Source organism: Copadichromis virginalis, linkage group LG9, assembly GCF_057382275.1.
Source record: "Copadichromis virginalis isolate Kocher_CV1m ecotype Utaka linkage group LG9, C_Virginalis_male_GT1.1, whole genome shotgun sequence".
NCBI lineage: Eukaryota > Metazoa > Chordata > Actinopteri > Cichliformes > Cichlidae > Copadichromis > Copadichromis virginalis.
In genome coordinates, this window is record NC_140626.1 from 1,561,840 (window position 1) to 1,584,618 (window position 22,779).

General features: G+C 41.2%; 1 protein-coding gene across 8 annotated transcripts in view; it reads left to right on the forward strand.

Annotated features, from left to right (window-relative positions):
* Positions 1-10,973: 10,973 nt before the first annotated feature.
* The window catches only part of LOC146701080 (polypyrimidine tract-binding protein 2-like), a 37,321-nt gene continuing 25,515 nt past the window's right edge, over positions 10,974-22,779 (forward strand). The window contains exons 1-9 of one of the 8 annotated variants that reach the window (XM_085467420.1): positions 11,187-11,605; positions 12,199-12,226; positions 13,121-13,194; positions 14,827-14,887; positions 15,920-16,092; positions 16,347-16,487; positions 16,727-16,873; positions 16,948-17,058; positions 18,043-18,253. In XM_085467420.1, coding sequence (XP_085323546.1) covers positions 14,848-14,887; positions 15,920-16,092; positions 16,347-16,487; positions 16,727-16,873; positions 16,948-17,058; positions 18,043-18,253 — 823 coding nt within the window. In that variant the 5' untranslated portion in view covers positions 11,187-11,605; positions 12,199-12,226; positions 13,121-13,194; positions 14,827-14,847. The other 7 variants (XR_014922129.1, XM_085467415.1, XM_085467416.1 and 4 more) reach the window with 7 other exon arrangements.

Here is a 22,779-nt window from a genome sequence, read left to right on the forward strand (position 1 = left end):
GGCCTAAATCCCATGAACAACATTTGAGATCTCTGTCCAGAAGAGTGCAATCTTAGGAACAGCTAAGATACTGTGCAGGACCCTCAGACTCCCAGGCTTCTGGTAGAGGACCTGAGGATAAAAGACAGGCTGCGGGGTTGAGAGGGGATTTTTTTTTTTTTATACAAAGATAGGTTTAGAACAAATATAAGAACACATTATTAGTGTGTACAAATAAGACCAAGCACAAATAAGTGCTCGGTCTGCCACCATCAGCTGGCCTACTGTGCCAAGCATGTAGGCTTGCTGTCCCCTCTGGCAGCAGACTGACAATGAACCTTAGCAGTCATGGTATTCTGATCAACTATCACTCCTTCATTCATTCATGACTCACATCACTTGCAAGACACTGAAGCACATTTTGTTATGCTAACATTACAATATTTTCTTGTTTTGAAAGGACCATGAAGACGATCGATGGTGGTGAGCATCAGGAGAATCCAGAATAATGCTGACCAGACTTTCTTACTTAGACTTAGATCATCCCGCGCCGATCAGTGCATCGGGCGACAAGAGAATGCCATCGAACTTGGTCCATCGCAGCGGTTGCTGCTTCATCCCATGACAGTTCGACTGAGCATAAATCTTCAAGGAACGTAATCCCCCACATTATTTTGGGTCTTTCTCACCGTCTCTTTCCATTTCTCAGGTTCCACAGGACATGACGCAGGTGGGTCTCGGGTTCAGTAGCCGAAGGATGTGACCGGCAAATCTAAACCGACGCTTGGTGACTTGGACATGGAGCGGCTCTACTCCTCTACACGGTGATATACTTCCTTGTTGGTAACGCAATTCTGATATGTAATCTTGAGCATATTGGGCTGTTGGAAGACATTGAGATGGTGGTTGATCTTTGCAGTCGATTTCCAAGTCTCCGCTGTGTACCGTGCCGTCGGTATAACAATGGTCTTCAGGAGCCGCAACTTGGTTGGTAAGGGCAGTGCGGTGGTTGTCCATATAGGTCATAGTCGTTGAAAGGCAAATTGATTGAATTGAACTGAAAAGCTGCCCATGCTTTCCCAATTCATCACTTGACGTCATGCTCCATGTCCCCGTCACTGCTGAGAGTGCAACCCAGGTACACAAACCTGTCCATCTCTTCCAGCTGCTGCTGCTTATTCACAGTGACCGCTATGTTTGATGGTGCAGCGTAACCAACTCGCAGAATCTTCAACTTCTCACTGCTAGTGGCACTAGTGGCGCTAGTGCCGACCAGCACAAGAATATATTGACCCACATCTTAGACGATGTGGAGGAGAAAGAGCCAAGCTGGCTGGAGTGACAAGCAGGCAGGCTGTTAGACTAATGTTAGCTCAACAGTTAAGCTAGTACAGCTCACTGGGAAGTAGATCTCAGAGTGTATTTAGCTGGATTAGCAGATGTTAAGGTCAAACTTTATACAAATCAGCAGTTCTGAAGATTGGATCACAGTTGAAAATTCCAGCAGAGATGCTAGAGGGGGGACTGCAGTCCAACCTGTTAACCTGTGAATTTCTGGCTTTTCATCTGCTTGTTTTTGCCATGTTAGATAGTTAATTAAGAAGGATTTTGGTTTGCATCATATTTCCACTGAATCCCCAACTGATTTCCTGTTGGGTGATTATCATTAACTCAGAGCAAGAGAATAAGTGCATCTTTGAATTCAGTTGTGGTCATCCATTCTCCAACCTTTCCTCACAACAGATAAAATCAAAATCAGCTTTTGCTCAGAGTGGGTTAGTTATAATTATAAGTATTGTTTAATTGATTTGATTATTGTTTTAATATTTGATGTTGCTTTTGCTCTTGCTAAATTGGTTTAATAAAATTTCCTGCAATTGAAGTACAAATTGTGGACATTCACTGTGTAACCTTTTGTGAATCAATAAAGGCAGAAGTCTGAATATTATTTTTTGTTAGTGCAAATAGCTCTTACATGTGTCCCTAGCAATAACATTAAAAATAATCTTTCCTTGGAGCCTGCTGTCCAGACTACTAAAATCATCCTGGAAGTAACAAGCAGTGTTGGTCAAGTTACTTGAAAAAAGTAATCAGTAACTAATTACTGATTACTTCCCCAAAAACGTAATCCCCTTACTTTAGTGATTACTTATTTTCAAAAGTAATAAGTTACTTAGTTACTTTTAAAAACATGATTTACAACCTGAAGAGGTGATAAAGCGATAGATCTTTCAGCCCAATTCTACTTTTTCTACATAATCCATCATACAAAATGTAATCAAATGGAAAAGTCTCTTTTTAAAACTCGTTTTATCAGTTTTAATCTTTTAACTTTATGCATCAAGCAAAAATTTAATTATATGCAACATTCTCTGACTGGAAGAAATTTGTTTAACATTTAAACCTATTTTCTGCACATTCTAGCACATAAAATAAAACATTTTTTGTGTTTACACTCACTCTTTCAAATAAATGCAAGTGAAACACAGCAGAAAATAAATAAATCAAAGACTCAGCGGTCATGTTGCTCTATTTTCACCTGTATAGCAGGTGGAGGTTTGCCCTGGTGCAGGTGTGTCGCAGCAGTCAGTGGAAGAATCCGTGAGTTTGTCTGTGAATTTCCCATTACGTGATAGCGTATTTGGTGCTTGTTGGAAGTTTAGGGTTTTTTTCGCTGTAAAAAGAAGTTTTCTTCCCACGCACAGCGGACACTAATGTTTTTCTCACTTTTTACGAAATCAAACTCAAAGTAAGGTCAGTGCTTCCACGCTTTAAACGCTACACGCTCATACTCTATCCGCACTCGATATATGATCCATTGATGATCTGCACACAGCTGTTGTCATGAACGTCGCACTCGCTTATGTCATTGTCATGAGACACTCACAAAAAAATCACGGTTTTAGTAACACAGTAACGCAGCATGCTTACGGGAAAGTAACGGTAATCTAATTACCTTTTTTACAATAGTAATCCCTTACTTTACTCGTTACTGAAAGAAGTAACCGGATTACAGTAACGCGTTACTGCCCATCTCTGGTGATGACACAGCCACTCCATCTCAAGTCACTGCTGCGCAGACTCTAGCTCCAGAAGTGCAACAACAGCACCACCTGGAGGAAGCTGGATATAAGTCCAGAATCAGCTGCAAGCAGAAGATCTTTGGTGATTTTTACTAGAGCTGTTTCTGTACTGTGACATGAACGAAAGCCGGACTGAAACTGTTCGTACAAGTTATTTCCAGTAAGATGATGATGAACCTGTGCAGCCACTATCTTTTCAAGAATTTTTGCTAGAAAAGGGAGATTTGAAATTGGCCTGAAATTATTTCGATTGAAGGGATCTGAACCATTCTTTTGCAGTATTGGGTTTATTATTGCAGTTCTAAGAGAAGATGGAACAGAACCAGATATAAGAGAGGAGTGTACGATATTAGCAATCAGTGGGGCAAGAGAGGGGAATGAGAGTTTAACAAGATTTGTCGGCAGTGGATCAAGTTTGCACGATGATGACTTTAAGTTAGTAATTATGGAAGATGGCTGAGTTATTGTGGGAAGTTCAAAATTGGATAGAGAGAATGACAGCTGAGAAGGACAAAAAATGCAGATAGAACAATTGACCACATCACAGCACGAGGGCAAGTGTTGGTAAAGATTCTCAATCTTGGTGTAAAAAAAGTCCATAAATTTGTTGCAAACTGCAGCAGAGTGTGTATGTATGGCAAAGGTATCTGGGGGTTTAACAATATTATGCAATGTAGAAAACAAAGTGCAAGTGTTTCCTTCAGCGGATTCAATAACAGAGGTGTAGTAAGCAGATTTAGCATGATGAATAGCTTCTTTATAATGTTGTATATGACTGAGATACATATCCTTGTGAATAGTAATAATAATAATAATGGATTGCATTTATATAGCACTTTTCTAGGCACCCAAAGCGCTTTACAATTCCACTATTTATTCACTCTCATATTCAAACACTGGTAGAGGCTACAGTTGTAGCCACAGCTGCCCTGGGGCAGACTGACAGAAGCGAGGCTAACATATCGCGCCATCAGCCCCTCTGGCCATCACCAGTAGGCGGTAGGGTACAGTGTCTTGCCCAAAGACACAATGACAAGGACAGAGAGAGCTGGGGGATCGAACCGGCAACCTTCCGGTTACTGAGCCATGGTCGCCCCAAAGTAAGTCCTGTTTTCCTGGAGAGACGTTCCAGGCGGCATCCAGTAGCTTTAAGGTGGCGAAGTTCAGATGAGTACCATGGCACAAAGCGAGATAAAGAAACAGTTCGAGTTTTTTGGGGAGCTAAGGTATCTAATAGGTTGATAAGTTCATTGTTATAGTGAGATACCAGGTCGTCTATGGAAGCTGAGGCATCAATGGAAGGTAAGTTATTAATGCCATGGGAAAGAGCTGATAGATCAATGCCCCTAATATTTCTAAAAGTAATTGAGCGGTTTTGTTTATTTTTGTATACTGGGAGACTAGCATTGAATAAAACTAATTTATGGTCTGAAAAAGGCATGTCCAATACAGCACAATTTTTAGGGGTGAAACCAATACAGCAAACAAGATCCAAAATGTGTCCTTTGGAGTGTGTGGGAACGTCCATATATTGGTGTAAGCCAAAATTTTCCAGACAGGATTTAAAATCTCTTGTGGCTGAATTTGATGTGTTGTCCATGTGGATGTTAAAATCGCCCAGCAGTAGTATATTTGGAGATAAGAGTAGGATTTCAGCGAGAAAGTTAGAAAAATCAGTTAAAAAGTCAGAGTTGATTTTAGGTCGTCGCCGGTTCGATATGAGGGGAAGGAGAGGGGTAGACAGGCTTTGACAAGGATAGTGGGGATAGGATCAAGCTGGCAGGTAGAAGGCTTTGATTTGCTGATGAGATCAGCAATATCAGTTAGAGACGGAAGTTGAAAAACAGAAAGGAAATGAGAAGGGGGGAATTAAGACGGAGGAACTACATTGAGCATTAGGGAGCAAGTCTGGGTGTATTTTATGAATTTTTTAAGTGAAGAATAGCATTAAAGAGTCGCAGAAGTTAGATGAATAGAGATGAGCGGGCAGAAAATCAGGTGGCCTGTAAAAGGGGTTGAATAATGAGAACAGGGTCTTGGTGGAGTCCTCACTTGAACAGATAATGGTAGAGTAATAGGCAGATTTGGTTTGATTGATACATTACTGATAAAACAAAACATGATTATTATATTTCCTTATGAATAGTAAGGCTGGTTTTCTTTTTTGTGGAGCAAGAGAATTCAAAATACTACTGAGACTATGCCTACGGTTAGGGCGACCACAGCTCAGGGGGTTGGGAAGTGCATCTGTAACCAGAAGGTTGCCGGTTCGATCCCTGGGCTCTCTGTCCTGGTTGTTGTGTCCTTGGGCAAGACACTTTACCCTACCGCCTACTGGTGTTAGTCAGAGGGGCCGATGGTGCGATATGGCAGCCTCGCTTCTGTCAATCTGCCCCAGGGCAGCTGTGGTTACAACCATAGCTGCCTCCACCAGTGTGTGAATGCGAGAGTAGCATTGTATAGCACTTTGGGTGCCTTGAAGAGCGCTATATAAATCCAATCCATTATTATAATATAATACTAGATCATCTTGAATAGATTGTTTAGAGACAAGCAGCTAGAGAGAGTAGAGACAGGCTATCAAGATTTATATTCTTGATATTCCGGAAAGAAATAACACGAGGATTGTTAATTATGGAGAAAGTCATGAGAACATTAAAGGAGAGAAATAGATGATCCGAGATTGGCAGCTCGTCAGCTGTGCAGTTGGAGGAGTTAAGTCCAGAACAACTTACGGTCTGTTATGAGATCCTGGATGAGATGTCCTTTGTTCGTAAGCAACGGATTCTAAGCAGGCCAAAGTTGACGAAAGTACTGTCAGACTGGATGAGAGTGTTAGCCGACCTAGGCAGGTTAGCCAAAACATTGTGGTCAACAGACCTGCCGGGGTTCCGTTGACAGCGACCATAGGTGGACTACTGGCTTGGAATTATGCTGATGGAAATACCGACGGGAGCCCCGATGTATGTACTTTCAGCAATGGAGGAAGGCAATGTCCGTGTGGAGATGAAGAACAGCCAGCGGTGGAGCAGCCAGGGAGAAGCGGAGCCAGAGGAGCTCATCAGCTGTATACTGATGGAGCCCAGTGCCGAGTCAGTAGATTGATGACATAAAGATCCAGACCCACACAGACTGTGCATAAATCCTGAGAGGCCACATCACGGACTAGAACAACTTGACAGAAACAGAGACACCGGTGGGCCGCAGAGACAGGAACAGGACAGGAATCCGGTAGCGACAGAGTTAGCGACAGAGTTAGCGACAGAGTTAGCGGTGAGTAGCGGCAGCAAGTTGCGCCAGCGTTCACTCAACCAGAAGTATGTATTTATACTGAGATTCAGTATAAATATGTTATCTGTACATTGTTGTATGTATATGAATTTTTTTTTATCTGTTAAATTTACCAACATCAAGAAGTCACAAGGACAGGGAGACCATGCCATGGCACATGTTTAAACAAGGAAAGTTTATTGATATCCATCCATCCAGTCTCTTCCACTTATCATTATCAGCGCTGCGAGGAATTAAACAAATAGACACAACATTTTTTTAGCCCAAAAAAAAAAACATATTCAAAGCACCACAATGGTAGCCCAATATCAGAAAGAATTGTGAACTCTTTAAAGTGGGGAGTCAAGCTTCTCTTCATATTTTTGGCCACCAGATGCCACCAAAGAGGACTGTGTTGAAAAGCTTCTGTCATGGACTGGGTCTTTTGACCCAGCATTTTGAGTTTGCTGCCTTTTAAAGGCATGAAACCAATTATGTTCTTGTTTAAAATACAAACAAGAACACAATAAGACAAAAAAGGTCATCTGTTGTATTTAACGCCATGTTTCCATGTTACTTGTGTCCAGATTTTTTAATGTCTAATTCTAGACATTATGATTATGCTCAGGATTTTCTATGAGTATGCTGTGGTCAGTGCTATCCTTTGTGCTGTTGCATGCTGGGGCAGCAGGTTGAGGGTTGCAGATGCCAATAGACTCAATAAACTGATCCGCAAGGACAGGAATGTTGTGGGGATGGAACTGGACTCCCTTAGGGTGGTGTCTGAGAGGCGGATGTTGTCCAAGATTGTCATAACCTGACGGTTTGCCCAGGGAAAGGACTCAAAAGCAGACTCACTGGTGAACAGCTCAGAAAAACTTTATTTAACCCGAGGAGCCACAACAAGAGCGGAAGGCTGGGATAGAAAATAGTGAGGGGCAAGATGTCGACAGGTGCGGGAAATAAAGAGGGGAACCAACAGGAACGGAGGAACCGTGGAGGGTCTGCAAGGAGACGGAGGAACAATAATTAACATGAGGGCAGGAATTATTGACTGGAGGGAATAGCTGAAGAGAGCAACTGTCCTTACTTAATAGGCCCGATACAGAGAGCTCTGAGGAGGGGCGGTCAGGGGGAGTTGAGGCAGGTAACCGGGCTGGAGAAGCATCCGAGGATCACCAGAACAGGTAGGTGAAAACACTCCAAGCGGTACAAGCCACGCCAACCTCTGTTTATAATTAATCGATTTGTATATATTAATGCTTATTTCTTAAATTTTGTAAACATCGTACATTAATATTATTTAATTAGTCTGTCACTGTTACTGTCTTGGAGAAGCTGTAGCCCCAATTCCTTAGGGATTAATAAAGTATTCTGATTGTGGTAGTTTACCCAGTTTAGGTTAGTCTTTAGTTTCATATAGGTTCGCTTTGCCCTTTGTTTTGTGCTTTTCCCACCAGCTATATTAAACTGCTCACTTTTTGTTAAAATCAAGTTACATTCCACGCTTTGTTTTCTCAACGTTTGGCTCCTCTGTGATCTGCCAGGGTAGATCATAACAGTAATGAATGCTTTTTCGATACAAGTTTCAGTGCTTTAGAAAGCTTCATTTGGCCGTGACTACCAAATATGATCTAAAATATGCATTTATGCTGAAAATGCTGTCATATGAAAAATTCTTGGCTAGGATTAATGATGATATGGAGGGTTTTGACAAATCATGGGGGTGTGTTTTTGGCTGAGATTGATTGATTTTATTTTGGCAGTGCAGTTACGTTATGTTTGTTGTTTTGTATGTTTATTTAGGCACTCAATAACGGAATTTGATTTGATTTCATTGTCCCTTTTTTGTGTGTGTTCGTATTTATATTTAGTAACTATGCAAATGTGAATTAACCATGGGATTGGAAGCTATCGTTTTTGTTTTGTTAAATCTTAAAAACAAATAAAGACTTCAATTACAAAAAATATGCATTTAAACATAGCTAGAAAGTCAGTGGTTAACCTGAAACAATTAGAGGCAATTTGGACATTTCATAGGTTTTGTGTTAAAATAGTGAGCTAAAACATCACTTTAATGTTGAGAGAAAACACTGGCTTCTAGGTAACAAAAAGTAGCTATTATTAATGATAAATGATGTTGCAGTTCTGCTAAAGTTGGCAAGCAAGTAGCAATAGCAATTAGTTCTAATTAAAAACACATAACCCATAGCTAACAAACAACAAGCACGTTCTCATCTATTATGTCAAGCCAGCAGGTCAGGTTAAAGTTAACTGTTGGTATTTATCTTGGACTTAATTGCCAGCTCAAGATGTCTCTCCAGAGCCAGGGCAATTATAAAGGACCACCTCCATCCTAACCACGACCTCTTCAACATCCTGCCCTCTGGAAAAAAGCTCAGATCCATCAGGTGCAAAACCAACAGACTAAAGAACAGCTTCTTCCCGTGGGCTGTCAGAACTCTTAATGCAAACTAAGAGTGTGTAAAGTTCCCCAACACATCCACCCTGACACTGCTGTTGATCATCTATGTGCAACATCTCAGTCTTTCCATGTTCTGTGCAATATTTTTGGCTCATGTGCAATTATTTTGGTCCCAGTCTGTTTCAATGTTTCCTACACATACACCATGTATATAGTTCCACTCACATATGTATACATATACACTGCTTTTTATTTTATTCTATTTATTTATTATTATTATTTATTTCCACCTTCGTTGTATATTGGTTTCTCTTCTTCTTACTTTAGCAGCTTTGTGGTCCAGCTACCCAATTTCGCTGTGCAAGAAACTGCACAATGACAATAAAAAGCTCTAAGTCTAAGTCTCTAAATATGCTCAAACACAACTTTGATGTAAGAAACTGTCCACTTTATTCAGAATGATTCAATAAACTATACACACTTTTATCCTGTACACTTTTTCCATGTCCAGTTTTCTGTATTTTCATTTTGAGCACCACTCCTAGTATTCTTTAAGAGGCATTTATGCAACTTTAGGGTAATCAAAACATTGAGATGTTATGATGGCACTGTTTCAATCTTGCCCAACCTCTGTGTAGATTAACCAGAGGTTAGTTTTCCAACCCTCAGAAGTACTGCAAAGTCTGCAGATTCTTAGGATTTCAAATCTTCTCATGTGAAGAGGTTTATCTGACAAGGGCTTAAATGTAATGTTAATTTATATGTTCAAGTACTAAAACCACAGTGTGTTGAACACAGAAAGTCATGTTCCTGCTCCCCCCTCCCCCTGTGGTTGTGGCCCTTAGAAACTACACAGACTGGCCTGCAACCCAACAAAATGTCCAACTTTGCGGCCTTTTGAACAAGCAGTTTATAAGTCATCAGTTATTTGTGGTTGATATTATGTGTTTTCCACATCTAACATCTCTGGATAATCCAGTAATATAATGCACAAGGTAATTTAGAAGTGCGAATAATATCCTGCCTTTTAAAGGTTAATCCCAAACCCCTGTGTTTGTCAACGTAATAATAATAATAATAATAACAACAACAATAATAATAATAATGATAATGATAATATGTCATTAGAACTAGGGATGGGTATCGAAACCCGGTTCTTGTTGAGAACCGGTTCCCACTGTTTCAATTCCTTGGAATCGTTTGCCATTTTTGCAAACGATTCTCTTATCGACTCCAGTCGCCCCAAATGACGTCACCACGTTGCGGAGCGTCATTTACCTGGCAGGAAACACGGCGCCTAAGCGGCTCAAACGCTCAAAAGTTTGGTTATACTTTACGAGAACGGATGACAACAGGACAACTTGGAATACTTGCAAAGTAGATATTTCATTTAAGGGAGGAAACACTACGAATATGCAAAAGCATTTGCTCACAAAACACACGATGACCTTAAATGAATGTCGTGTTTTTAATTCCGCTCGACTCGTGAATCTCAACCCAGCAGCAGCGGTAACGTTTGCACGTCCTCTCCCGTTAATGCGGCAGGTAAATAATCAACTAACAGTGCATATTATGTTAGCGCGATCTGCCTTATTACAAACCTGCCATTACTGTGCATTTAGTGACCATGATGAGAGAGGCAGTCTGGCTCAGATGCTGGCAGCTCTCGCTGCAGTCTACCGGTAGCGTCTCCTTTCAGGCCAGGATAGACGAATGTCACCGAGCAGTGACTCAGTTTGTGGTCAAAGCCTTGCACCCATTTGCCACAGCACATGCCCCGATTTCACTTTGGTAAGTGAATGTGTTTAATTGTAGGCAGGGACATTTCTGGATATTCTTGTGTAATTGCTACAGAACAATTTATGTTATACTTTGTTATTGCTACAGAAGAATATTTATTTTATTATTTTACATTTACAATTTTTTTTCCTGGGGACCCTGTGACACCCCATTGAAGAGCTGTAGGCTGGATCTCTTAAGATGTCACTGTTGGGTTTCTAAGGCCATACTCCTAAATTACTCCTAAATTTCTATCTTGTTCAAAGAGAAGATATAAAACAAAGTTCTGAGCTAATCGACCTTAGTGTTCTCCTTTTTAAAAATAAGAATCGATAAAGAATCGAATCGTTAAACAGAATCGAGAATGGAATCGGAATCGTTAAAATCTTATCAATACCCATCCCTAATTAGAACGTATGTTGCTAACTACAAACGGTCCATTGGAGTGAACGGAGCTCTGCAGCGAAGCGGCGCGTTCACAGTTTCGGCACTTCTCGGGTGTTTGCGTCACCGACTCGGGCCACAGCGCCTCCATTTTGATTTCACTTGCATGGTAGCTTGTGTGCAGTGTCGGAATAAACGGGAGAAAAACAGGAGCGAACACGGAGGCGCCGAGATTATTACAGAAATGGACGGGTAATATTAAATCAGTGAAGCTAACTACACGGCATTTCACACATATTACGGCAGCAGAGCTGTAACTATGTGATAACGTCATTTTATGAGAGAGCTACGGGGGAAATGGGAATGTTGTGTTAGCGGGTTTCCATAGCGCCGCATTTTTCTTTGCTATTTAGGAACGGCTTAATGTTAGCATGCTTTTCTAACTTAGCACCGAGTCGCTGTTTTTCTTATGAACTGTTCTAGTTGTTATTTAAAAGCCTCTCATATAAAGCGACGCTTTCAGGGAAAAATGCTTCTTTTTTTTTTCCTAAGTTGTACTTGACAGTAGCTTGCTACCGGCTCGGCTAATAAAGTTTAGCAAACCGTTATGCTAACTACATGCTACACTACCACTGCTCCTTTGTGTAGCACCTGACTGCGTTTAAATAACCAGTGTATGTAAAAGGTAAAGAGAGTGAAACGTGCCCTTACTTTAAATCAGTATTCCTAACTTCCGATTAAAAACATCCTATTTTGTGGAGTTTTACGGTTAAAGCATAGAAACAGTTAAGCTATGCCTCCTGTTGATATCAAACTTAAACTTGACGTATCACGTTGAGTTGAGTTACTAGTATTACAAGTGTACTACAGTGTGTCATTTATAGTATCTGTTCATTGGGGTCGAAGCGAGAATAACGTGAACGTTAATTAAAGATGTTATGAATCATAAGTGAGCTCATGGGGAGGCGGGTGGATGGAAAGGCAGTAGGTCATGTAGGCGTAGAATACACGTTTGGCAAAGCTATTTACTTATCAGCACAGAAAAGGAAATAGACTGCATGTATAAGCGGCTGTAATAACATTCATAAAGGGTCCATGTATTCAGTCCGTGCACAGTGTGGAGTTAAGAAGCAGCTTTGGTTCTATGTGTTATGGACTGGAGTGTCATGAGAATACGCTGACATCTACTCATATCTAGTGCTGTTTTGTATGTTTCTGTTTTATGTTGTTCTGATGTTTTAAATCCCTTAATTGTGAAAACAAAATTATTTCTTTCAGCATCAGTGATGTTGCAGTTGGTGTAAAGGTGAGTTTCTTTACATGTGTGCATACTTAAACATGCAGAACACTTTTCCCTTCCCGCTGTCACCAAAGCGCTTGCTCATAGAGGGTCATATGATTGTTGGGTTTCTCTCTGTGTGCATTACTGTAGGGTCTATCTTACAATATAAAGCACTTTGAGGCGACTGCTGTTGTGATTTGGTGCTGTATAGGGCTGGGCGATATGGCCTAAAATCAATATCACGATAAATTGAGCAGTTAACCTCGATAACGATAAATGGACGATAACCACCCCAAGTGCCAAAAAAACAAACGTTTTTTTTTTTTTTTTCATTTGATGGGGCTGTGGCAGGCAGCATAGTTCCTCCAGTTATTTTGATAATATTATTCCCCCTAGACCTATTCATTGCAATTATATTATTACCACTTTAAAGGACTGTAAAATGTCACTGAAAATAAATGAAGACAATAGTAGTAAGCACTTTTAGTGGTTAAGATTTATTAACTGAACAAAATAAAAAGTGTAGGATACAATATGTAACCATGCTCTCTAAAAAATGTGTATCCCTTGTAAACAAAATAGTTTAATAATAAATATGTTTCACATTGGCTATTCACAAAGTAAACAATGATTGTGCAAATGTAATGCCATCATGGACAAAGGCCTATCTCTGCTAAGGCCTTGAGGTAATATAACTTGTAAACAAATAATGTCACAAACACAAATGTCAATTGAACACAGAAAAAACTATAATAAATACTAAGCACTGCCATGTGACTAGTGAAAACTACAAACTCTTAAACAAAAACATTAAATAGTGCTGTTTGCAAAAAGCTTCAATAGAACACTGATAGTTAAAATTAGGCAGGGCTTGAACATTTTTTTGTTAACAAGCGTCTCCTCTTCCTCCTCCACCAGCTCTACCTCCGTCGCTGCTGCTTCAACATTTAAATCGTCCTCCATTTGTTCACCCGTGTCTCGTCTTGTTACAGGTAGTAGAGTCTTAAAGGGACATGAACATCGCCAACCTGCACATTCTTTTTTTTTTTAAATACCGAATTTACCGACATGGGCAAAATGACGTCGATGAGAGTCATAAATTTCGGTAACGATAAATTTTTGATATATCGGCCAGCTCTAGTGCTGTATAAATAAACTGAACTGAAAACAAGTAACGCAGCACTTTACTTAATCCTCCTGGGAGTAATTAACAGGTAGAAACAGACTCCTGTTCTCTACAAGAACCGGCTCTCGGTTCCAATCCCTAGATGGGGGTATATAAAACTTGGAGACCACCAAAAATAAAGCAGGTGGTCTTTTGTTTGTTTTTGTCTGTGTGTGTGCTGCATTAGCGTAGCTCCAAGGTGTAGTGGTTAATAAGTTTGCTTGACAAGTGAAAGGTTGTTGGTTCAAACTCAGGCAGGGCATCTGGTGTTAAACTGCCCAATCAAAGAGGTGACGCTACTTGCTGTGGTGACCCCTTATGGCAAGGAAGAAGCTGCATTAGTAATGACTGTTGTATGTATACTGTTTCCTAAGAGCATGCTGTTTGAGCTTAATATTACATTTTCTTAGGAATAGAACTTTTATCCTGCAGTATTGAACTAACCACTAATCATCCACAACCTGTAGATGATGTTTAATTCAGGGAATGATGGAGTCCATTCATAAACATGAATAAGTGTTAATGTTGTTTTCTATTTAAATTCTGAATAATCATATCTGAAGCTCTAATGTGTTGCAAGAAAGAAAAATATGTGTGTGACTTATTTGCTATCGGTTAACAGATGGATTCATGTGCTTTGACTATTAAACAAGTTCCACTTGAAAACATCCGTGTTTTAATCTGACATGTGCCTCCCAGTTATTGTGTCAGTGTGTTTATTCAGACTGAGGATAAGAATGGGTGAACCTGAAACCTTATATTCCTTATATTGCTCCAGTAAATATGCATGTGGAAAAGTTACTCCACATTTCACACTTGTTTGCTCGTGAATGCGTTTAGCTGCTCCGGGCAGCTAATCTTATTTGTTGAGTGCCAGGTACATTAAGGTGTGTAAAGGCTGAACTGCCAGATTGTTCTGATAGTGTGCTCCTGGGAAATGAGTTTATCTCATCAGTATTTCAGTGTCTGAGGCAAAGACCAGTGGGCTTCCAGCTGTTAGAAGACCCATTACTCCTACCCTGTTGGCTGTGACACTTGTGTGCTCACCATTTTGGCCTTACTCGGGCTACTTTTCCCCTTTGAATTTATCTGTACCATGTTTCTGTAGCTGAGCCTGCAAGTGACAGAAGAACAAACAGTTCAAATTCGGCGACACCTCCACAAGGAGGTGGGATATGAAACTATTAGAAAGTTGTGTGTGAGATGGGTCCCTAGCTATGTTGGTTGCCACCCCATCAGTCAGGGTTTAAGAGCAGAGGGTGCCTGGCAGTGCCAGCAGGCCTTCAGAGACCTTGTATAGCTCAGGGTGAGATGACACATCCCTACATCTTACTTTTAGCAATTTAAACTGACACAGGCAGAGGAGCGAAACCATTAGTGTGATGTTTTGTCTTCAAGGGCCTGTCAGGAAAGTCTTTTTCTCAGCAGTGCCTGATGCTGTTTTCTTTTCCTTCCACAGAGAGGATCGGATGAGCTGAGTATGTACAACAATTCCAACTCTGGCATGAGCAGTAACAGTGGTGAGTTCGTTCCAACCGCCCATGAACTCTGAGGGGATTGATGGAATTTGCATGCAGCCAGTCGATACAGCAGACCTAAGGATTAGGTGAAGTAGGCTGCATGAGTTTAGGTGGAGAGAGCTGTTTGGTGGGTAACATCACGCTCCTTAGTAGGAGGGCACCTACACACCATAGCCAGTGGCTGGAACAGACATGGAGGATATCCCTCCTCTCTGTTTAAATGTTATCATTCCATGCATGAAGGTTTTTCTGATGTTCTTCCACTTCCCACACCGCCCCTGTTGAGTTTGTGACACGGCCTAAGCATATCTGCCAGCTTCCTTGTGCAGTTGAACTTCCCTGTATGCCAGCTTTCGATACTCTGATGGAGTTTCCTTGTTTCACAAGGATCTATCTGGACACAAGCTCAACTGTTCTTTTCCTCGCTGTACGCAGCCACACTTTCAGTCTCTGGAACAGCTCCAGTCCTGTCTTGGAACATTTGAACTGGGAAAAAGTTATTGAACAGGCTTACTGAAATGTATTTAATGCTATTTAATACTCAAGATGGCTCCTGTATGGAGAAACTAGTTACACGAGTGATTTTGGCCCAGTCTTCCACACGGACAGTCTTAAACTGAAGGATCTGTTGGCCCCTTCTAGGAACTCTGAGCTTTAGCTTCCATAGATTTTTCAGTTGGGTCTTCTTTGAAACAGTTGTACCTGCTGATTCCTGTCGCTCTCCACACTTCCTCCTTGGTTCTTGAACAACTCGTTGGATAATCCTTTTCACTCACTGCATTGCAGTTTTGTCTCCACAATTAAATCCATCACAAAAAATTAGCGCATTGTAATCGTCACAGTGCTGTGTGGATCCTAGCATACTTGCTGATGCAGGAAATGTTCTGTTTGTTTTTTTTTAAGTTTGCCTCATTGTTTCTAATTCTCGACATTTGTTGACAGTAGCAGAAAATCACGAGCTTTACCTTTAAGATCCCAGTGTGTCATTGTAGTGCACCTTTCAGTTAATCAGCATTTCTCCTGAAATTTTAGATGGGGCTCCCAATGGCAGTGATAGTAAGAAGCTAAGGGTGGAGGAGGCCCTGCCGTCTCGTGTGATCCACATTAGGAAGCTGCCAAACGAGGCCTCAGAGACTGAGGTCATTGCCCTCGGCCTCCCCTTTGGCAAAGTAACCAATATTCTCACACTGAAGGGAAAGAATCAGGTAAGTGAATCAGGCTGTTTAGCATTTGTATAATTTCATCCAAAACAGTTGTTAGGCTCAATTTGAAAGCGCAGATAAATTCACACAGGACAAGCCATTCTTAGACACCAGCCTGTAAATGCATCTGACAATTGTTCCAAACGCAGTCGAACTGCAACATGTTGAATTTCATTATTAAAATAACCAAGTAAGAGTGAGTCAACAAATTCAGCTTTTTCTTTCTTTCTTCTTTTGCCTTCTCTTCTAACGTTCAGGCGTTTTTGGAGATGGGGACAGAGGAGGCAGCTGTCACTATGGTTAACTACTACTCCAAAGTAACTCCCCTTATCCGTAACATCCAAGTGTTTATTCAGTACTCCAATCACAAAGAACTCAAAACTGATGCTGCTAATCAGGTTAGTGGAAACTAACAGACTGATATGTTAGTTGTTGCACAGCTTCATGTTTTTAAAACGTGCTTTCAACTCGTGTGCCTCATCACTGCTTGATTGCAAATGCATGCTGTTATTTGGCTGCATTAAATGCTTGGAAATATCTGGAATCATTACAAAAAAAACAACAGCCGTAGAAGGTGCCTGTTTGATATTTGCCATCTACATTAATAGCTGTGTGCTGTGCTTGTGTTCGGGTGTAGCGGACCCAGGCCGTGCTGCAAGCAGTGTCAGCAGCCCAGTCACCAGGGTCCGAGGTACAGGAGGTCCTGGCTGCAGTTTCCAGTCCTGTGCTGCGCATCATTATTGATAACATGTTCTACCCTGTAACGCTGGACGTACTGCAACAGGTAGGCAGCAGTTAACAAAGAGTATTTGCTGCTTGTGGCTGAACAAGAAACCTCCAGTTTCTTTGTCTTGACAGATTTTCTCCAAGTTTGGCACAGTCATGAAGATAATCACGTTCACCAAGAACAATCAGTTCCAGGCTCTTCTGCAGTTCAGCGATCCTGTCAGTGCACAGCAGGCCAAACTGGTATGGTCATGTTTTCTTGCATGTCTAATAGGATTGTCCCAGTACTAGATTTTCAAACTCTATATGAGTCTTAGGAAAATACTCTATATCATTTTTGACACCCCCCCAATCCTGCAACAATATAAGTAAAGGTGATGAAGTCTTATCTTGAAAAACTTGGCCTGTTAATTTTCATCCAATATTCCCATTTATAAGTTATATTTAACAAAATAAGTGTTTAAGTTTCAGATTTTTTTTATTTTATCATATAAAAACCTGAGCGCTTACTGTCAAAAAGATTGTAAGTTACTGTGAAAGTAGAAAAGTTACTTTTTACTGTGTTGTCCACATCTGCTTTCAGCTTCCCTCAGTCTGCAGTTTTTCAGGCCGTCACCTCTGGTCCTCAGGCCTGAAAGCTCAGGCTGCCCTGCCTGCATTAGTTATCCATGCTCTGGACTCTGCAGAGTTCATCTAATAATCAGGCCCCATCTTATCTTAATGTCTCTCTTCCACAGCATGTCTTTATCCTGTCTTCCTTCTCTCACCCCAACCAATCACAGCAGATGGCCCCGCCCCTCCCTGAGCCTGGTTCTGCCGGAGGTTTCTTCCTGTTAAAAGGGAGTTTTTCCTTCCCACTGTTGCCAAAGTGCTTGCTCATAGGGGGTCATATGATTGTTGGGTTTTTCTCTGTATGTATTATCATAGGGTCTACTGTTGTTGTGATTATATAAATAAAATTTAATTGAATTGAATCTACAGTTCCCCACAGCCAGCATGATCATGGATTTGTAATCTGTTCTGTCATGGCTCAGTATTCAGTCTGCTGTTCATCTTTTATCTAACCACAGTCCAGTAGCAGCTACGTTAATCATAAAATATGGCTAATGGTTAAATGGTCAATGTGCCAGACTCAGCGAAGCGGCGTCGTGCTGCTACCATCAATAATACAAATGGTGTAACGACCTTTTCAGTTCTTGAGCACAGATGTCATTTTCCTCCTCCTAGGCACTGGATGGCCAGAACATCTACAATTCCTGTTGCACACTCCGTATTGACTTCTCCAAGCTGGTCAACCTGAATGTGAAGTACAACAATGATAAGAGTCGCGACTACACCCGACCTGAGCTGCCAGCTGGTGATGGCCAGCCCAGTTTTGACCCCACAGTTGCCGTTGCTTTCAGCAAAGACTCCAGTTCTCTCCTCGGTAAGATCCCAGGTAGATCCCACTTTTATCTTTCTTCTTTTGAACTTGACGTTGTTTGTTCTCACTCTGCATTCTAAATCAGGTTGGTGTGACGGGAATTCACACGAGCATCTTCAACTTACATTTGTAAATATTACTTTTTCCCCTCCTTTTTAAAAACAAAAAAAAAGAAGGTAAATTATCAGATAAACTAAGTTCAGATTGATAACCACATGAACTAATTAAACTAACAACTAAAAAAAACAACTTTCTCTTTTGCACATAATTAACATAATCTGGTCCTTAGCAGCAGGCTAATGAGCTAAATACAGTCTAGATAAGGACCGGCTCTTATTCAGTGCTTTTCTGCCAGAAATGCTTTATAGACTGATGAACGACAGTACATGACATTTATTTAACATAAAATATACATAGAAGCAGGCCTGTCAAAAACTAAGCACACCCTTACTGCTTCCATAGGAATTGAGTGGTTAAGTAGCAGCTAGGTACTGTAATACACTTGGATGCACTTGATCGCAATTGATCATAAGATCACCTCTTTAAAAGTAAGCTGTTTCTTTGTTTGTTTTTCCTTTGCTGGTCAGTAGGATTCAGGTTTTTTGAATACAGTGGCAAGAAGAAAAGATATTAGGAAGGATCTTAAAGTGCCTGTTGTTCCTGCTGCGGATAACTCTACATCCTTTCAAAAGTGGATTCAAGCACCAGAAATATTTGTCTCTCTGGAACCATTAATTTGAAAAATCCGATTAGCCACTTACATTTTTAAATTACTCACTCACTTCCCAGTCATACTTTGGAATTAGTCCCAGTATGTTTCACAAAATAAAATGAACATGGTTGACACTGAGGTGTCCCTCTTCTCATACTGACTTTGTCATTTTCTCTGTGGAGGTTGAGCAGAGCAAGGGTGTATCTAATACACAAAATAAAAAGCTCGTCTGTTTAACCCTTTAAAGCCGGTCGGAGCGGGCACGCTCCGTTTTGCGTAACTTTTTTAAAATCCCGGTAGCTCTGCAACCACTTAAGCTAGCGCAATAATCTTTTTTGCATATGAAACCAGAGGAGTTGTACTTACATCTTATGCCATCAGCTTGTCCTCGGTCACAGTTTCCTTCCACATAAAGCTTTGCAAAAACTGCATAAAAAGCACTTGCAGCAACAAAAACATAATATTCCAGAAACACGCTTTGCCGATCCGATCAGCTGTTCATAACACTTCCTACGTTGGAATAGACGTCAGCGCGAACTTTTGCATGTCCACCATGACCTGCCCGAAACCGGAAGTGACGTCATTTTCGCGGGAATGTAGTTTTTTACCATCAGGGCCCTCATGAGCCTATGCTGGTCTTTTTAAAAGTTATGTTTGACTTTATGACTTTGTGTCATTTCTGGGATGCTGAGGACTCATATTGCACTGCTGGAAATAGTTTATTTTGATGCATATGCTACTTTTTTTTGCAAATTTGCATCATAGGATTGTTTTTTTGTTTTTCCTGCAGTATATGAAAATTGGTGTATTTCAAAAATAAAACTATGAAGACACTTAAAATAAATTTCCTGTGGTGGGAAACTAGTTTGTGCAACTTTTTTGTATTTGCAGTTTTGAGGGATAAGCCTCTTAAATTTCTCTAACTAGAAATATATGTTTAAAAAAACAAAAGACGATTTTCAAATTCTTTGTAGTTTATTGCACTTTTTTGCAATTTCTGTAGTTACTATGGACTTAATGCAGACATATTATTAGAATTTGGGCTATAATGGTTGTATTGATGTATAGCAACTTGAAATGCTCCCAAAAATGGCTCCACAGCATGTAAAAATATAATATAAGCTCTGGCGGACTTGGCTCTATGGTAGGTCTTAAAGGGTTAATTTAAACCCCCAAATCTGTGTAATTGCAGAAATGTGTCTGGTCTCAAATATTGCACATGCACATTTCTGTGCAGGTAAGACCACAGATTCAGGTTTGCATCCACACGGTGTCAGCTTCTGACAGTTTCTGCAGTAGGTAAAAGCTTGGTTTTGCACCAGTCACATTTCTTGGACCGTCACCACCACAACATGAGACTTGGTACCACTGACTGACTCGGTTCCCTTATTTAGACTTAAACCAATTGATGAAGTTTCTTCGTGTGTACGTGAGTTAGTGCCCTTTCTTAAATCTTGCCGTATAGTCTAATGTACATAGCTTATCATACCATCTACATATTGTCTTTTCCTCACGTCTTGTACCAGCTGTGTGAGGTCACAATGAAGGTAGGGGAGGGGCTGATCGCATTAAGAGATTTGATTGGGTAGTACAGTGTCTAAATGAAAGAATGGGCTGCTGTCAGTGTTCGTACAGCTGGTGCAACAGCTCTTCAGGCCGGTCCATTGGCCCGTTATGCCAGATTACCAGTCCAATTCTAAATTGCCCACAGTCTGAATGGTTGTTTGGTTCTCTGTGTTAGCTCTGCGACAGACTGGTGACCTGTGTAAGGTGTACCCTTCCTTTCGCCCTATGGTAACTGGGATAGACTCCTCCTCCTCTGCGGTCATGATGAGGATAAGCAAAAGAGAATAAATGGCGTAGTGGAGTTTTCACCTAGGAGGTAATCCTGAGAGTTGTTGACCCACCCTCTCATCATGGGAGTCATTAAGGTGTCATGGGTCAAGTTGTGAGTGTGTGTTGAATTACCGTAAAGGAAACTCAAAATAGAACGTTAACTACCGTAGGTAATGTTTGTAACGCTATAAGTAAGTTGTTCCATCTATTCAATATAACCTCTGTCTTGTGTCAGGGTCTAATAGAGATTGACAGACCACGTGACTTTCGCGCATTGCATGCAAATCAAATCAAATCACTTTTATTGTCACATCACATGTGCTGGCACACTGGCACAGCACATGCGAGTGAAATTCTTGTGTGCGAGCCCCACAAGCAACAGAGATGTGCAAACACAACAACACAAACGAGCAAAATACAAGAATGGCCAACCTGAAACTAATAAATATATGTACAATATATAATAGTGTATGCATTTCTGGATGTGTATACTAAATATTTTCCTGTGTGTGTGTGTGTGTGTGTGTACACATTTTTACAAATTAAATAGTAAAAAAAATAAAATAATAATAATAATAAAATATATAAAATATACAGAGTTGAATATGTGCAAAACAGTGGCATTACTGTACAGTATGGAGTGCATAATGTTAAAGTTCCAGTAGTGAAGCTGAGGTGTCTATGACGTGTTCAGCAGTCTGATGGCCTGGTGGAAGAAGCTGTCTCTCAGTCTGCTGGTACGGGACCGGATGCTGCAGAACCTCCTTCCTGATGGAAGTAGTCTGAACAGTTTATGGCTGGGGTGACTGGAGTCCTTGATGATCCTCCCCGCTTTCCTCAGGCACCGCTTCCTGTAGATGTCTTGGAGGGAGGGAAGCTCACCTCCAATTATCCGTTCAGAGCACCGCACTACTCGCTGGAGAGCTTTGCAGTTGTAGGCGGTGCTGTTGCCATACCAGGTGGTGATGCATCCAGTGAGGATGCTCTCAATGGCACAGTGATAGAAGGTCCTGAGGATGCGGGGGCTCATGCCGAATCTTTTCAGTCTCCTGAGAAAGAAGAGGCGCTGCTGCGCCTTCTTCACTGTTTTGTTTGTGTGTACTGACCACGTAAGATCCTCAGCCAGATGTATTTAGTATTTAGTATTTATTTATTTATTGTCATTGTCAAGAACAATGAAATTGCGTTTGGGGCTTCCATACAACCCAAAAAAAAAGAAGAAAATAATAAATACCCCTTAAAACCCAAGTGTACATATTTAACCCAGTGTGACTCCAATGCAATAAGACAATCCTTAGCAATAATGTTTGTAGAAATTCAGACAAAGACCTGAGAAACATGACATGTATTCCAAGGAACCGGAAGCTGCTCACTCTCTCCACAGCAGCGCCGTTGATGGTGATGGGGGTGTGTACTTCTCTGCACCTCCGGAAGTCCACTATCAACTCCTTTGTCTTTGCGACGTTGAGGGTGAGATGGTTGTCTTGACACCAGTGGGTCAGGGCGCTGACCTCCTCCCTGTAAGCCGTCTCATCACCGTTGGTGATAAGACCCACCACTGTAGTGTCGTCCGCAAACTTCACAATGATGTTGGAGCTGTTAGTGGCTGTGCAGTCGTAGGTGTAGAGTGAGTACAGGAGAGGGCTCAGTACACACCCCTGTGGAGCACCAGTGTTCAGTGTGATGGGGGATGAGGTGATGCTGCCCAGTCTGACCACTTGGCGTCTGTCAGACAGGAAGCTAAGGATCCAGCTGCAGAGGGAGCTGCTCAGTCCTAGATCCTGCAGTTTCCTGTCCAGCTTCGAGGGAACGATGGTATTGAATGCTGAGCTGTAATCTACAAACAGCATTCTCGCATACGTGTCTCTCTTCTCCAGGTGTGACAGGGCAGTGTGTAGTGTCAGGGCTATGGCATCATCAGTGGACCTGTTGTGGCGGTATGCGAACTGTAGAGGGTCCAGTGAGTCGGGTAGTGCAGAGCAGATGAAGTCCC